The sequence below is a fragment of the Cydia splendana genome, chromosome 5 (genome assembly GCF_910591565.1).
Source record: "Cydia splendana chromosome 5, ilCydSple1.2, whole genome shotgun sequence".
In the NCBI taxonomy this organism is placed as follows: Eukaryota; Metazoa; Arthropoda; class Insecta; order Lepidoptera; family Tortricidae; genus Cydia; species Cydia splendana.
Genome location: NC_085964.1, coordinates 6,881,783 through 6,897,885, shown reverse-complemented (window position 1 = coordinate 6,897,885; position 16,103 = coordinate 6,881,783). Strand labels below are relative to the sequence as shown.

The 16,103-nt window shown below is 37.8% G+C and overlaps 1 protein-coding gene across 2 annotated transcripts in view; it reads right to left on the bottom strand.

Moving 5' to 3' along the window:
• Positions 1 to 4,256: 4,256 nt before the first annotated feature.
• The window catches only part of LOC134790539 (SET domain-containing protein SmydA-8-like), a 33,000-nt gene continuing 21,153 nt past the window's right edge, over positions 4,257 to 16,103 (bottom strand). The window contains exons 2-3 of one of the 2 annotated variants that reach the window (XM_063761363.1): positions 5,073 to 5,236; positions 4,257 to 4,691 (exon numbers count right to left, since the gene is read on the bottom strand). In XM_063761363.1, coding sequence (XP_063617433.1) covers positions 4,536 to 4,691; positions 5,073 to 5,236 — 320 coding nt within the window. In that variant the 3' untranslated portion in view covers positions 4,257 to 4,535. The remainder of the gene's footprint in view (positions 4,692 to 5,072; positions 5,237 to 16,103) is intronic. The other variant, XM_063761364.1, reaches the window with a different exon arrangement.

Sequence of the window (16,103 nt, the reverse complement as noted above, 5' to 3'; positions counted from 1 at the left end):
TAGCTATTATAATCCGTTTGTTTCATTCCATTTTTCGATGAGGTAAAATTGTAGCTCTCACGTGGTACCACAAAATTGGTCGGACAAGTCGGACACAGGAACCTGCCAACACAGGATTTGGCCGACCACTTTTTTTTTACTGTCCTCAAAGGCAGCTATCGTACCATACAAGTTTCATACGATTTTTCGATAAAAAAATTTTGATGATTGTGTTATAAATTTGGTCGGACTGCAAAAACTGCCAGGTTAAGGTGAGGCCGACCAAGACATACGTCAACAGGCTTATTTTAACTATTATAATCCGTTTGTTTCATTCTATTTTTCGATGAGGTAAATTGTAGCTCTCACATGGTACCACAAAATTGGTCGGACACAGGAACCTGCCAACACAGGATTTGGCCGACCGCTTTTTTTTTACTGTCCTCAAAGGCAGCTATCGTACCATATAAGTTTCATACGATTTTTCTATAAAAAATTTTTGATGATTTTTTTATAAATTTGGTCGGACTGCAAAAACTGCCAGGTTAAGGTGAGGCCGACCAAGACATACGTCAACAGGCTTATTTTAGCTATTATAATCCGTTTGTTTCATTCTATTTTTCGATGAGGTAAATTGTAGCTCTCACGTGGTACCACAAAATTGGTCGGACACAGGAACCTGCCAACACAGGATTTGGCCAACCACTTTTTTTTTACTGTCCTCAAAGGCAGCTATCGTACCATACAAGTTTCATACGATTTTTCGATACAAATTTTTTGATGTTTTTTTTTATAAATTTGGTCGGACTGCAAAAACTGCCAGGTTAAGGTGAGGCCGACCAAGTCATACGTCAACAGGCTTATTTTAGCTATTATAATCCGTTTGTTTCATTCTATTTTTCGATGAGGTAAAATTGTAGCTCTCACGTGGTACCACAAAATTGGTCGGACAAAGGAACCTGCCAACACAGGATTTGGCCGACCACTTTTTTTTACTGTCCTCAAAGGCAGCTATCGTACCATACAAGTTTCATACGATTTTTCGATAAAAAATTTTTGATGATTTTTTTATAAATTTGGTCGGACTGCAAAAACTGCCAGGTTACGGTGAGGCCGACCAAGATATACGTCAACAGGCTTATTTTAGCTATTATAATCCGTTTGTTTCATTCTATTTTTCGATCAGGTAAATTGTAGCTCTCACGTGGTACCACAAAATTGGTCGGACACAGGAACCTGCGAACACAGGATTTGGCCGACCACTTTTTTTTACTGTCCTCAAAGGCAGCTATCGAACCATACAAGTTTCATACGTATTTCGATAAAAAAAAATTTGATGATTTTTTTATAAATTTGGTCGGACTGCAAAAACTGCCAGGTTAAGGTGAGGCCGACCAAGACATACGTCAACAGGCTTATTTTAGCTATTATAATCCGTTTGTTTCATTCTATTTTTCGATGAGGTAAATTGTAGCTCTCACGTGACCCAATAAATCTGGTCGGACTGCAAAAACTGCCAGGCTAAGGTGAGGCCGACCACTTTTTTTTTACTGTCCTCAAGGTCAGGTATCCTACCATACAAGTTTCATTCTATTTTTCGATGAGGTTTTTTTTGATGAATTTTTGTCCAACGTTTTTGCCATTTGTACAAAATCTGCCAGGTTAAGCCTAGGCCGACCAAGTGCGTTGGAAGCTTTTAAATGTCAGGTACCTCTACAGGGTAGGTATATTCTATTTTTTGATGAGGTTTGTTTCATGCAGCCGGCCACCGGACTATAACTTGGATAATAATACCAAATAAAACGAAATACACTCGGATGACTAAGTAACTTTCTACTGGATATGCAAATGTATATAAATTAAAAAGAATGCATTTGAATAAGATTGATAAGATAAACAAGTAGGATTTATTGACATGACTTAGGTACCCGATAGCCCTAGGTACTTTTTTATGTTGGCTATTATTGTCAGATTAGAAATTATGCCCTGAACAAACCATCCTGAACTAACATAACGAAAAAAAAAGTTGATAAACAATCGTACATCAAAAGGTACGGTTTTAGTACGATGTACGCTGCGTACAAAAAAGGTACGCAAGGGTCCAAAAATAGTACGCAAAACCGTACTAAAAGGTACGATCTGGCAACACTGATGGTTGGTTTTCCATCTGTCCCATGTGTATTTGCGTTTCATATTTTGCTTAATGAGAAGCCCCCTCCAGACTATGTGCGTGAATCGCGGCGCGACGTCGCGGAGCGAACATATCGCGAAGTTGACGTATGACTCCACACTCGCACACTTCACGGTGATTTCGCAGTTTGGTTAGCGGCAATATGGCGGAAAAGCAACAGCTGATCGAGTTTAACTGTTAGTTATCTATGGCATCATACGTGATTTAGCTGTTTTTCCATTTTGTTTTATTGTAAAACCGTAGAATATAGCTGCTTAATATAATATAATTAATATTTATCTTGCCACAGAGGAGCCAAAATATTGTGTAATGTGGAGTCTTGCAAGTTCGCGCTTCGCGTCTCCTTTGACGCGGGCCGAAATACCGACAAAAAACGGAGAACAAGGCGCGAAGGCGTGAACAATCTGCGAAATCGACGCCACACTCGCGTTCGCGGCTTCGCCCGCGATTCACGCGCATAGTCTGGAGGGGGCTAGAGAGTGAAAAAGGAGAAAGAAATTGGACAAGTCGAATACCACCCTTAGGATGCGCTTAGCTAAAGCAGTGTCCGAGTTGCGTTTGTTCATCATTGTAGCCGTACGTCATCTCACCGCGCCCTCTGCGATCCGCAGTTCCGCACCCATGAGAGCGAGAAAGAGATATCTAATAGACTATAATAGAGAATGCGTATTGGAGAATTTACATTTCAAATATTGTTAACGATGATGTGCTGATAATTATTTGGTGAAACCATTGACATATATCTAAAGACACTAAGAATGGTGCTAAACTGCAAAACGTAATTGAAGACCAAAAAAAGTAAGACTGCAATAATTTGCCACTGCAATAATTTGTTTGTAAAATAGTAAATTCCTTTTGATAAATAATCACGCTAAGATAATTTATTTATTAGTAATTTTACTCCTACGATTTAAAAATGTACTTTTATTTACTCATTTTTACATAAATACAAGACGCGCTAGTAAAAAGTGGCAACATTGTCTTACTTTTTTTGGTCTTGAATTACGTTTTGCACCTCAACTGTTGTCAACTTTAGTAAACGTTTATGAATAAGGGGGTAAGAATATTCATGAAACACTAGAGCAGTGGTTCTAAACATTTTAGTGATAAGGGGACCACTATAACTAGGGTTTCACGACCTCCAGTCAATCGTGCAGTCTTACCAACTAGTTGCGACTGATCGCGCGCGTGATGCTCATCAACCAATCGCGCACCGCACCGCACCGCGACATTGATGCGGTGTAGTAGTGTGTTACAGCTTTTAGACTGCACATTTGGCTCAAATTCGTGTGACGGTACTGCCCGATTCTTATTTGCCCGTAAGGCCCTTCTTTAGATATATGTCAATGCCCTTATCTAAATAGGTACTTTAAAGTAAAACACAAAGGTACATAATTTATATTTGCGTTTATTATTTTACTTTATTTACCTCCATTAAAGGTTTATAAACCTAAATACCTGATTTGGATGTATATTATATTATAAATCCGGCTAAACGCAACTTACCTACGCGACGTGCCTATCAGTAAATAGTTTCGTTAGTTACAATATACACAAATTGTATATGTTGGCTTACCACTAAAACCAAATTCATAATCACATTGTTTATTTCGTATTTTACTAGATTCTAAAATCATAGAGTATAGTTTAGTAGTAGAGTGTAGTAGGACTAGTAGGTACATATATAAGGTGCTACCTTATTAGTTGCAGATATTTTAACAGATGATACTTTACTTTAATACAATTAACTTTAAATAGAAATTAAGAATATTTAATTAATTTTTTTTGTTTTAATTTACCGAACAAATAATTAAATTTCATTATGGTTTGGTGGGAAAACTGCAAAAGGTTATTAGAATGAAGTGGCCAGACAGTTAGGTGTTAGGTAAAAGAGGTATTAGAATCTGTTTAATGAGTTCACATTTAGTAATCACATTAACAGGGTGTTTTTACGTAGCAAATTTGTTTTTCAGTTTTCTCCAAAAAAACATTGTACAAGCTATAATGTTTCATACCTAAATATACTCCAGGAACCGAGTACTATCAGCTGTATAAATATCTGCAACTAATAAGGTAGCACCTTATATAGTAGCTAAAAATATCTAACATATTTTACAAAACACGTCTCAAAATTAAGACTAGAGGTTTGAGTTCCTTATTTTGATAAATCTCAGTTGCTAGACTAATCGTTTAGTTTAGGTACCTACTTAGGTACTAAAGGATTGAAATTCCTATTAATAGGACTTTGGTGTCAACTGCTCAAATAAGCGTAAGTAGGTAAGTATAATATATTTGTATTAACAGCATTCGGAAATAATTATATTTTAGGACACTTTGGCTTTAGATTATGTACGACTCGTAGACATTAAGCGTCCAGGATAAAAAACCGCTCTTCTTGGGGTTTGTCGCAGCCGGGGCCGAGGTAGCGGCGCCGGAGCTCGAGGTCGGGCGGCGCGGACACGTCGCCTTGCAAAATGCTGTAGGCCTGCTCAATTGTACTTTCGATTTCTGGCTTCAACTCCTGAAAAATAAACAATAAGTTTAAAGACACGAGTCTGGTACTAGGGAACAAAAACGGTAGGTCAGTTTAGACTGGTTTTGTGTATGTGTGGTCGAGCGTAGTTATTGTTGTAAAATGTATGGGTGCTTCCAGATTTGAGTTGCGTGCCTCCGGCGCATACATTGTGGCAGGAGCCACTCATTATCTCGCTTCAAGGAGTGTCAGCGGCGCGCGCACTCTGCAAGTGTGGCCAGGGCATTGTGCTCCCGCGCCCAGCGGTGACCACACCACAACAGCTATAGTAGCCGCAATACCAACTAGCGACTAAGGTCATAATGCCAGCTCTTTCATCCTTGGTTGGTCTTAACAATGGCAACGGTGGGTATAGTACACGGTACTCGCCTCAAACAGGTCTGGCGAGCGGCGCGCGCGCTCGGCCAGCGCGGCGTGCAGGTGGTAGAGCAGCAGGCCGCGGAGGTGCGCGTCGCCCGCGCCCAGAGCCGCCACCGTGCGCAGCGTGCCGCGGCACAGCGTCTCCTTCAGTGACAGCCGGGATTCCGACAGCTCTGTGGAAATCATGCGTTGTCAGTTCTCGATGTTTCATAATAACTACCCACTACATGCAATTATGCCTAAAATACTGAGTTTTCCTTTATTAAATCGATGGCGTTTTACCTAACATGCAATTTTATTACACGGGAACTATAAAAAAATACATACGTTTACTTAACATGTATACGTAAGTAGGTACAAAATGAAGGTATTAAATTATAAAGTTGCGGGTTGAAAAATTTGTCACCCCAGCAATATACCTACTTAAGGTATGTATTGTTAAATTTCTGTCATCGCTATTAACTATTATTTACAAACTGTTTACAAATAAGCGATGCGCTCGATCAAACATAAATCACTCGTTCACTTTATAGATCACACAGTCACATAATTGTTAGATTAGTAACTATTGCGTCCTCAAAGTAGACTTTTGCAAACAGACTATAAGTAATGTTTAATATCGAAGGTTATGGGCCCAGCACGCCTTCTTGTACTACGCCTTACATTTTGAGTTAGGTATTATTTCTAACATTTTTTAATACCACGTTGGCTTATTTGCCAAGCATGACGGCCCGCCTGATGGTAAGCAGTCACCGTAGCCTATGGACGCCTGCAACTCCAGATGTGTAACATGGCCGATGCCGACCCTTTAAAAACCTGTACACTACTTTTTTGAAGAACCCCATACTGTAGACTCTCGTGAAAACCCTAGCAGGGAGCTCATTCCACGGCCGGAGCCGGAGAATTTGCGTATTCGTTACATTTTTGGATATCATAAAAGGCTTTATCTACATACTATAGGTATACCTACATGTTCAAATAAGCTGCATCAGTAGTGTTAAGTGCCTAAAGAGTTGTTAGAAGCTAACAAACATACCGACAACATTATGCAGACATATACTTACTTCATCATTTACAAGATGCCTATAATAGTAACGTATGAAATAATTTCTATTAAAGATTTATTAATTTTGGAAGTTATTTACTAATTTAAGGGACATCTATTTAATAATCATCCCCCTCAAATAATTTTAATATAATTATTAAAAATCCGGCCTTTAGCTATAGTAGACGACCTTAGATACAGTTTATGTTCATTTTATCTCTTGGATTCATAGAAAGAATTACTGTCTGGGACATAGTTGACATAGTTCTGCCAGAAATCTATCTTCGTAACGCGAGTACGCAAGACTCGTAGCGCGACCCGTATTGATATTCAATTCTTCATTCAATCTTGGCTCACTACAATACAAATAGTTGGCTATTGAAAAAATGTAGGTCTTCATCAGCAGATTTTAACGGCAGATTGCCAAAACAGCACTTAGATATGCACACGAATGACCCGTATAGCATAGACTAATTGAATATCAATAACAAATTGTCGGTTGTACCTATTTTAAATTTGGACACACAGTGACACAACGACCATTGTCTGATATTTCCGACTGCGTAAATCCCAGCGTGCCCGTATCAATCAGACGGATGACAACAATTTGGACGGTGCCTGACGAATGACGGCATTATTTACTACGTCAAATTGCTGATAGACACTACCTCATATCTCAGAAACGTATCGTCTCGTCACATTAACACATCACTCACGTACGTAAATCATTACAGACGCCAAAAATGACGAACACAACAAAGTACAATGCACCGGGATTATTATTAAGTGCGGAGTATTATGGTTTGTAGTACTAACGGCACAGGTAGACCAATCCACCTGCTGACGACGTGCGGCCGGGCGTTCCTCGCGGCAGCGCCCATGTCAACGGCGGTTAATCGTACAACTGCCCCTCGCGATAATATCGCCCCTGATTTTATTGACTTGTTGCGTAGTACGACTGCATACCGTGACACGCTATTCTGAACGCGTGCTGTAACACTAACTAAAATTAATACAAGCCGTCAAAATGCGTTTGAAGACCACGGAATGGCGCAGTTGTTTCACGGACTAGGAATATAAAGGATAAACTGAAATAAACTGAAATAAATGAAACAAATTAAAATATTTTTCTGAAATAATTTAATTTGTTCAAATACTTTAATATAAAGGATGACTCACGTTAGACCGGGCCGTGTCCGGGCCGGAGCTTCCGGAGCTTACTTTTCTATGACATGACAGGCGACCACGTGATGCTTTCCATAAAAAACGATGCGGCGGAAGCTCCGGCCCGGACACGGCCCGCTCTAACGTGAGTCATCCTTAATTCGGACTATTAATGTCGCTTTTGATTTGAGGGGCGGGGTACGTCCGTTCTCTACAAGTTTATGTAACACATAAATAGTTGTTAAATGTATTTTAACATGATAATGAGTGGTTACGCAGTAGTCGCCTGGGCATGAGCTGGCGCGGCCTACATGTGCATCGCTGTGGCGCATCCAAATGTGGCAATGTGATCGTTGGTCATGACGCACACTGCTCACCTATTGTTTTAACTAGCACGCATGAAACTCGCACTAAAAACTACGTATATGCTATCTACTTACACGAGCAATATTTGTATATTAACAAAGTAAATCGCTCCTCGAAAGCGGCTCTATAGATTTCGATAATATATGTATAATACTAGCGACTAGCGACCCGCCTCGGCTTCGCACGGGTTAACAAATTATACACCTAAACCTTCCTCAAGAATCACTCTATTGATTGGTGAAAACCACATGAAAATCCGTTCAGTAGTTTTTGAGTTTATCGCGAACATACAAACGAGCCGGGGGACGTTTTATAAGGTGTAGTGATAATAAGTAGGTACGTATGACGGTTAGGGAGACGAAGTAGCCATCTAGCTAAGTTTCTTTTTACTGGAAAATCTTGTCTTAATTTGAAAGGTTACGATTCAATTACCCGATGACTTCACATGAATGAATACCTACAGTTAATTTAATCAAGGTTTTCCTTTTAGTATAGGAAAATCCTATAATCGGGGTAACGATGTTCAAAAGTGTATTAGAGTGGGGTCAAAGGTTTACATCAGAAGCAGAAAATGTAACTAAGAAGAGAAGACAGTGTCAAGTGAGTCGCAGTCACTGTAATTTGGTAGTTATTTTGTACATATTTAAGTAAGATTTAAAAAAATAAATCTTTTAAGCTTTCTCAGTTTCATTTTCTTCTACTAAATATTCAATTTATTGACCCAAAAAAAAACAACATAATAATAACAGCATAGGTAGGTACCTTCCAGTAGCGGCGCGTGAGAATTTTTGCTAGGTAACCCGTAGCAAAAAAAAAACACCTACCTAACCTAACATTAGGTACTTCTTCTGCGCTAGATGTGACCTTGGACGCGAACCGTTGCAGTTAGTGTAGCCCCTAGTAGTATATAATATAACCTTTGCCGTACTTATCATCACTATTTAATCTCAAAAGATAGCGTGGTAAACGTGTTGACTCATTTAGCAAACAATTTACAACACAAAAATCAAAATGGACTACGTAAAACTACCTATTCTTAAAAAACACGAACTGACCTTAAATACACCTGCACTGCGAACAATACACAACACTTACTTACACAAAAAATACTAGCAAAACTAAATTTCACTGGTTAAGTAAGTTTTAAATATCAATTTATGCGCAAAAGTAACTAAATCACATATAATTTTCCAATAACAAGTGTTTGTAAAACACCGGGAATGGCGTATGAATGTTGCCATGATATTCTTTTTCATCCACGAATTAAAAAAGCTAGATCTAGAAATAGGACTTTATTTGAAGAAACCTCCGTTAATAAATAACTCAATTTGAAACTACATAAGATTCTTGGGCTCAGTAATAAAAGTTATCTGTATTTTCAAGGTTTCCACAAAATATGATATTAATAGCAGCGAAATACGATAACATTTTCCACATTAACATTCAATTAATATTTTATATGGCAACATTAAAGAATTGTGGAAAACATTACACACTCCAATTTTAACCTTATTGCCTTGAATTATGGTTTATATTTTCAAATGTAGCAATTTCCACAAAATTGTGGATATTACACACTCCAATATAAACCTTATTGACTTGAATTAAGGTTTTTATTTCAAATGAGGCAAGAAAAAATTGTGGAAACACTACACAGTACATACTCACTACAATATAAACCTTATTACCTTACATTTAAGGTTTTTATTCAAATAAATAACTCGACGCAGGACCGAGTTACTTTTGAGTTCTTATACGCGGACTCTCCATAGCGGAGTTTATGCGTGTGTGCGTGAATTTTCGTATCTGTGGTGGTGGCTCATCAATGAATAGAGCGGGTTGGTGATTGGTTGAAAAATCTATTACAAAGCTTTAGTACTTGTGTTATCAATTGCAAGGTACTACGTAGTGTTTTCGTTATGGATAATAAGTTTGGTATATGTAGCAAGAAATGTTAGGCAAGCCGGTGGGAATCGGGTTGTATGGAGTCGCCGCCACTGGTACCTTCAGATCCACAGCGCAGGCTTCGTCATCATACAGATAGCTCATCCACCTCAGGTTTCGTCAAAATAAAATGTATATTTTCACATATGTCATCCGCAACACGCATCGTCAAATTTAAAAGGAAATTGGTCATTCCAAAACACATAATAATAAGCCGTAAACCTATATCCTAATCCGGTAAGTACCCGGCACAAAGGTCCCCAAAATACCAGCGGCGTTCCCGCGCTGCCAGCGGCGTTCCCGCTACTTCTACTTCTGATGTAAACCTTTGACCCCAGTCTTCATCTTGACACCCTACTAAGAATATACATACATAAACAAATACATACCTGTACCTAGCTACAACCGAACCTTGGTATCAAAGTTGTTAAGTAATTAATCCTTGACTCGATACAAACCGCAAAATGCCCGCGAATATAATATCTACACACCACAACCCATTATAGCCATGATATGAGTTATTATGTTTCTTGTTAAATACTTATACAATATGCAAAGCATCCTATTGAAAAACAAAACAATTTTCATTGCAAGTATTTTTAGATTTTACATAATCAATTAATGTGTAGGTATAAGAAATATTACGGCGGGCATACATTGAATCATGAGCGTAGTGAAGGATTCAAGTGTTAACGCCCAACGTGGAAATAATTGCCGTGCCATGTGATGTGACAAAATTATTATGTTTAAAAATATTATTGAAGCTAAAAAAATGTATGACGTAATCGATTAAAAAAATTGTACTTAATCGATTAGTTATGTGCACACTATTTTCGTATTTTGATTGTGATGTTCATGTTTTATGGCTCCTCTACACGATGGGCCAGCGCCGGCCACACCAAGGGACGCATTTATGCGTTAGAGGGAGCAAGTGATATTGCTATCTCATTCTACCGCATGGCTGCGTCCCTTGGAGTGGCCGGCGCTGGCCCATCGTGTAGAGGAGCCATTATACTGGCAAACAAATGTCTCAGGATAGGAAAAATGGTTTGATCTCTCCTACCAGGTTTTCCGAATAGGTGACGTGAAAACATTTTTTTACATTATACAATAAGATACATAAAGGTTAGCTACGTTTATGCTACAGTAGGTAGGTACCTACATCTCAATTCTCACTCAGCAGCATGTTAAAAAAGTAATCAGTCTGTGTAATATAATTACTCGTCAAAAATGTTTAGCTAAACAAATTCATACATAAGTCATCATCTCATCATCATTCATCATACTAAAAAGCAATTCATCTGATTTAAGTGGTGACGCGCTTCGACGTATAGTATGAATTATCTCAAATGATTTTTTCGGCCTCGGGTGCTAATCTGTTAAACAAAAGCCTTTGTTTCTTTTAAGAGCGGTCTACGGCACGTGCCAAAGCAACCAAGTCGTTTAAAAAGCAACTATCGTAATAGTATTAAGGTTCAAATTCATATGACAGCTCGTTTAGAGAATAATCAGGGTGGTCTTGTTTTTGGAGATAACAAAACGTGTTATCTCCGAATGGGTTGTTTCATGAATTTGAACCATATAATTAGAATGGTAAATTTGCTTTTTAAAGGGACTTGTTTCCGTTACTTATATCGGGGCTATTATCAGTAAGCATTGTAACCACTGCATAAAGGAAACAATACATTTTGTTTAACAGATTACAGTCCGAGCCCGAAAAAATCACCTGAGATAATCCATACTATAACTAGATGTGGCTGATGTGTGGGATGCTCAACACTCATTTGCTTCTAGTAGTTGAAGCTACAAGCTGTCACCCCTATCACAGAGAAAAAAATACATAGATTGCTCATTCCATACATCAGTTTTGGTATAGATAAAATTCTTTCAACTGCGCTTGTTCACTTACCTGTACTAACAATGGCATTGTTCTATTACAATCCTATTATCTGCTTTTGTTCTCGTAGGCGCCAACCAATTTACGTACAAAATAAGTTAGAATTTGTTGCATGTATATTGAATTCTAAACCTTATTTCTTGTTGAATGGGGTTAAAATGGTCTAAAAAGATAATATCATATTCAATCTTTTGGAAAGTCACATGCACCTTAGCCACGACAGGTGTCAATGGTTGTTAAATGCAAAAAAAGTTGGGTTAGCCATTATTTAGTTAGTGTATTTTGTAGTCTATTGTTTAAAGAAATAGAGTCGTTAATCTATACTAACATTTCAAGGCGGTTATAATCTGCTTTTACTACGAGGGGATTATCCTAATTTGTGGTTTACCACTCAATGGTATTGTATTCTTGAGACTCTTTGAGTAAACTAGCTCAGATCGCTTGATTCACACTATACCAAAAAGACTAATATTTTCATAGTCGACATCTAGAGTAGTGTGCAATCTATGTATTTTTTTCTCTATGCCAAAACTGATGTATGGAGTGAGCACTCTTGTCTTACTATATTTCTCTATGCCCCTATTACCTAAATAGGTACCTAGCCAATAGAGTTTGACGAAATATATCAAGCGAGATGATTTTTGGAAATGTTCCTGTATTAACAATTCATATTAGGCCACATTGTGTACAACCTCCTAGTGTAAGTAGTTTTCAAGTATGCTTCATACACCGGACAATGTACCTACCTCCTAATTATATTACATAGGTATACTGTACATGGAATTATTGGTGTACAATGTACAGTCGCCATCAGATATATCGCAGCGGCCGAGGTGTCCAAAAATATCTGAACACGCACTCTAGCGCCTTGGCAATCTCTATTGCGTGTTCAGATATTTGTGACCATCTTGGCCGCTCCGATATATCTGATGGCGACTGTACCTACCTCCTAATTATGTTACATAGGAATACTGTAGGTACATGGAATTATTGGTTCAGATGGGTGAATATTTTTTTTTGTGTAAGTACCTGGTTGCTATGGTTACGTTTTCTGACTTACCATAAAAAATCATTATATGTAGCTATCTAATTAATACCTTTAAACCAGCAATTCTTGTTTATTTATTTATATGTATATTTATATATATATTTCGGGGATCTCGGAAACGGATAACGATTTCGATGAAATTTGCTATATGGGGGTTTTCGGGGGCGATAAATCGATCTATCTAGGTCTTATCTCTGGGAAAACACGCATTTTTGAGTTTTTATATGTTTTCCGAGCAAACTTCGGTCTCCCAGATATTTATAGAATTGAATCGCACCAAACATGCATTCACCGCTGCGTTTCCACCAGAAATCTTCGAGGAATGTTTTTGCGTGAGGGATGTTTTCCCAATAGAATCACTTCATTTATCTTTATCCTCGCAGCTGTAATCGGTAATTTTCTATTGGTCCTTAACAAACACCCTCCTCGCACATCTCTGGTGTAGGGTTGAAAAAACCCGGAAAAATTCCCGTTTTTTTCTAAAAGCCATGTTTTTTAAGTTTTATTCGAAAAAAAAACAAAAAAATGGAAACAACGCACTTTGAAAAGAACTTGTGAATTTTTCCATTTATATTTAATCCATAGTTTAGATAACTACACCCGCTTAGTTGTGTATATTTTGTTATATCTAAATGCTAGCTGGCGATCGTTTGTGAAAATGTCTATTGAATTTGACGCTATCGTTAGTTTAAAAATGTTTCATTTCTTTTCCAAATAAATTTAAAATTGCGGAAAAAAACAAAAAATTCAAAACGTCCTGAAAAAGAAATCGATTAGATTTTTTCGAGAATTTTCAACCCTACCCTGGTGGAAACGCAGCCTTATTGGTAATTTAAAGACAATGTCTTTTATCTACTAATCGTGTAAGAAGTACAATGTAACAAACATTGTTCTAACAATTTTTGTAACTGTTATCTTCTAGCTAGCTCACTAGAAGGAACAACAGCCAACACAGTTGATTGACCCATAATACGTTCAACATAAATAACTCAGAATAGTTCTCGAGTAGGTATAGGTAACTTTGGACATGTCATGCGCCGAGAATCCGACCACATCACCACATGACACGTAAGGTGCTTAGATATGTTCCCCACGCAATCACGACGAGGAAGACCCCGACTGACATGGCTTGCAACAGTGAAGAGGGTTATGGAAGAAGCCCAAATCACACCTGAGACGACCCAGGGGGCGTAGCCGAATTACATTCGCTCCGTATCGATTCGATCTCTACGATCGCAAGCGACTGGTCGATAATGTTTACAATAACCTAGCCAAGAGGCAATCTTTTTAGTTAACGCTTTTTCTACGCGCCAAGTCGATAAAAATTAGTTTTAGTCTGTGGTTCTCGTTCAAAACCGTCAAGAAACGTCATCTGTCAGCTGTCAAGAGTGTCAAGTGAACAGCGAATCTAATTTTGGAGAAAATAATTGTTTTATCAGTAAGTAAATGAAATATTTTGGTATTTGTTTAACTTAGTTAATCACAATTTCGTGATAAAATAACTCTATATAGTGTAATTTTTGAAGAGTGCGTTATAATTGCATATAATTTTGACCTAAAGTTTAACAATTTCAGACAGCCGTCGTCCGTGCCGGTGAAGGCTCCGGGCTCCGCGGGCTATTCTTCCACGCTGAGAAGTCCTTACCAAGTTGGCACGTACAGTCAGAGCTGCCGCTGCAATCACGCCTTCATGGCAGTTACCAGTGCTAAGGACGTGCACTGCTGGCTTACTTGACCAGAAGAGACAATACTTTAAGCGTTAGTAATGATTCAAACCATGAAGTGAAAGTGTGGCTAGGTTTGCCCGAATCAGTTTAACCTCAGTGAACTCATTTACTTCATAGACTTCAAACATTTTCGAAATTAACAAAAGTCAAGCGGACATTGAATACATAGATGTTATGCATTAGATAAAAGCTGCCTATGAAACCAAAACGAATAAATCATATTGTTACTTAATATTATTTTTTAATTACCTACTGTCTCTGCTTTTTGTTTACTCAGTAATAGAAGTACCTAAGTGAGTGAGGTGTTAAAAATGAATTAAACACATCTTTATTATTTAGTCAATGGAAATTTGGGAAGGTAATCTCACCCGCTAAGTTACTGGCTGTTCATATTTAACCTTTCGTGTGCTCCTGTCAAAAATTTGTCATTTATATAGGTATCAATCATAATTAATGCATTTTTAAGTTGAATATAGGTAAGTACATGGGAGCAGATCTGCTCCTAAGTATACCAAAGGTTAAGGTGGTAACCACCATAACCACTCACTCCAATAAATGAAACAATGATTGGGTCAAAAAGTAAATTTATTTTACTGAATTTCTATTAATGAAAGATGCAGCAGGTATTTTTTGCCGGCAACATAAAATCAGTAGCCAAGCATTCTTTTCTAGTTTGTACATATGTACAGTGTTTTAAAATAGTAAAAAAACACTCAATACATTTTTGTGGTTGTACATGTGTCATAGTTTCTTCCCTTGACCCTGGCTTTGGAGCACCATAAAGTATTGGTTCATATGCCAAGGCTGCAATGAATATCCAAGTCACCTGAAACAAAATTAATGCCTAGTTTTTCAACAAACTCGGTAACATTTGTTTATAATACTTATTCTCTACCAGTCATTATTAAGAAATAAATAAAATTATATTATAGGTATGTTGACAAAAAAAAAACTAAATGTTTTTGTGTATAACACATGTTAAGATAATTTTTATATAGTGTGTAGGTACAGTCAGCTGCAGAGAAAAGGTACCACCACTACATAGAAGTTGGTATGCAGGGGTGGTACCTTTTCTCTGCAGCTGACTGTACCTGCCTGCCAAAGGAAGTCATATACTTAATACAATAATATGTTTCATAATATGAAAAAAGTTTCATTAATATGGTTGATAATTGGTATATGTATGACAACAGCCGGTCTGGCCTAGTGGGTAGTGACTAGTGACCCTGCCGGTTAAGCTGATATTAATCCTGAGTTTGAATCCCCGGTAAGAAAATTTGTTTGTGTAATGAGCACAGATACCTGATGATGTACCTGAGTAATGGGTGTTGTCTATGTATTTAAGTATAGTTTGTCAAAGGACTGTCTCATTTCAAACAAAGACAGAGAGAATCATACTAGCTTTGTCTTATTCTAGTACTAGCACCCAAAAGATAAGTATGAGTATAGTTTTCCTGGTTCTTACTGACTGACAAATTGGTTTGACCATCTATAAATAGTTATCTAAGTACCCACAATACAAGGCTTTTTGAGCTTACTGTACGTGTACAGTCCGACAAGAAATTGTAGAAATTAAAAAGTGACAACACTGTAGTCTCGTCCCTTTCAAATCAATTTAAGAAAATGGGATGACACTACAATATTGCTAGTCGGTAGTGACCTTGCCTATGAAGGTGATGGTTCTGCATCCCGGGAAGGGCATTTATTTGTGTGAAGAACATTTGTTCCCGAGTCTTTATCCATATTTGTAAAGCCTTTACCTATATACCTTTGCCTTTACACATTCAATTCACTTTCCTATTTAAGAACAAGTGCTTGCCAGTGTGCATTATGGGTACCAAATTTAATC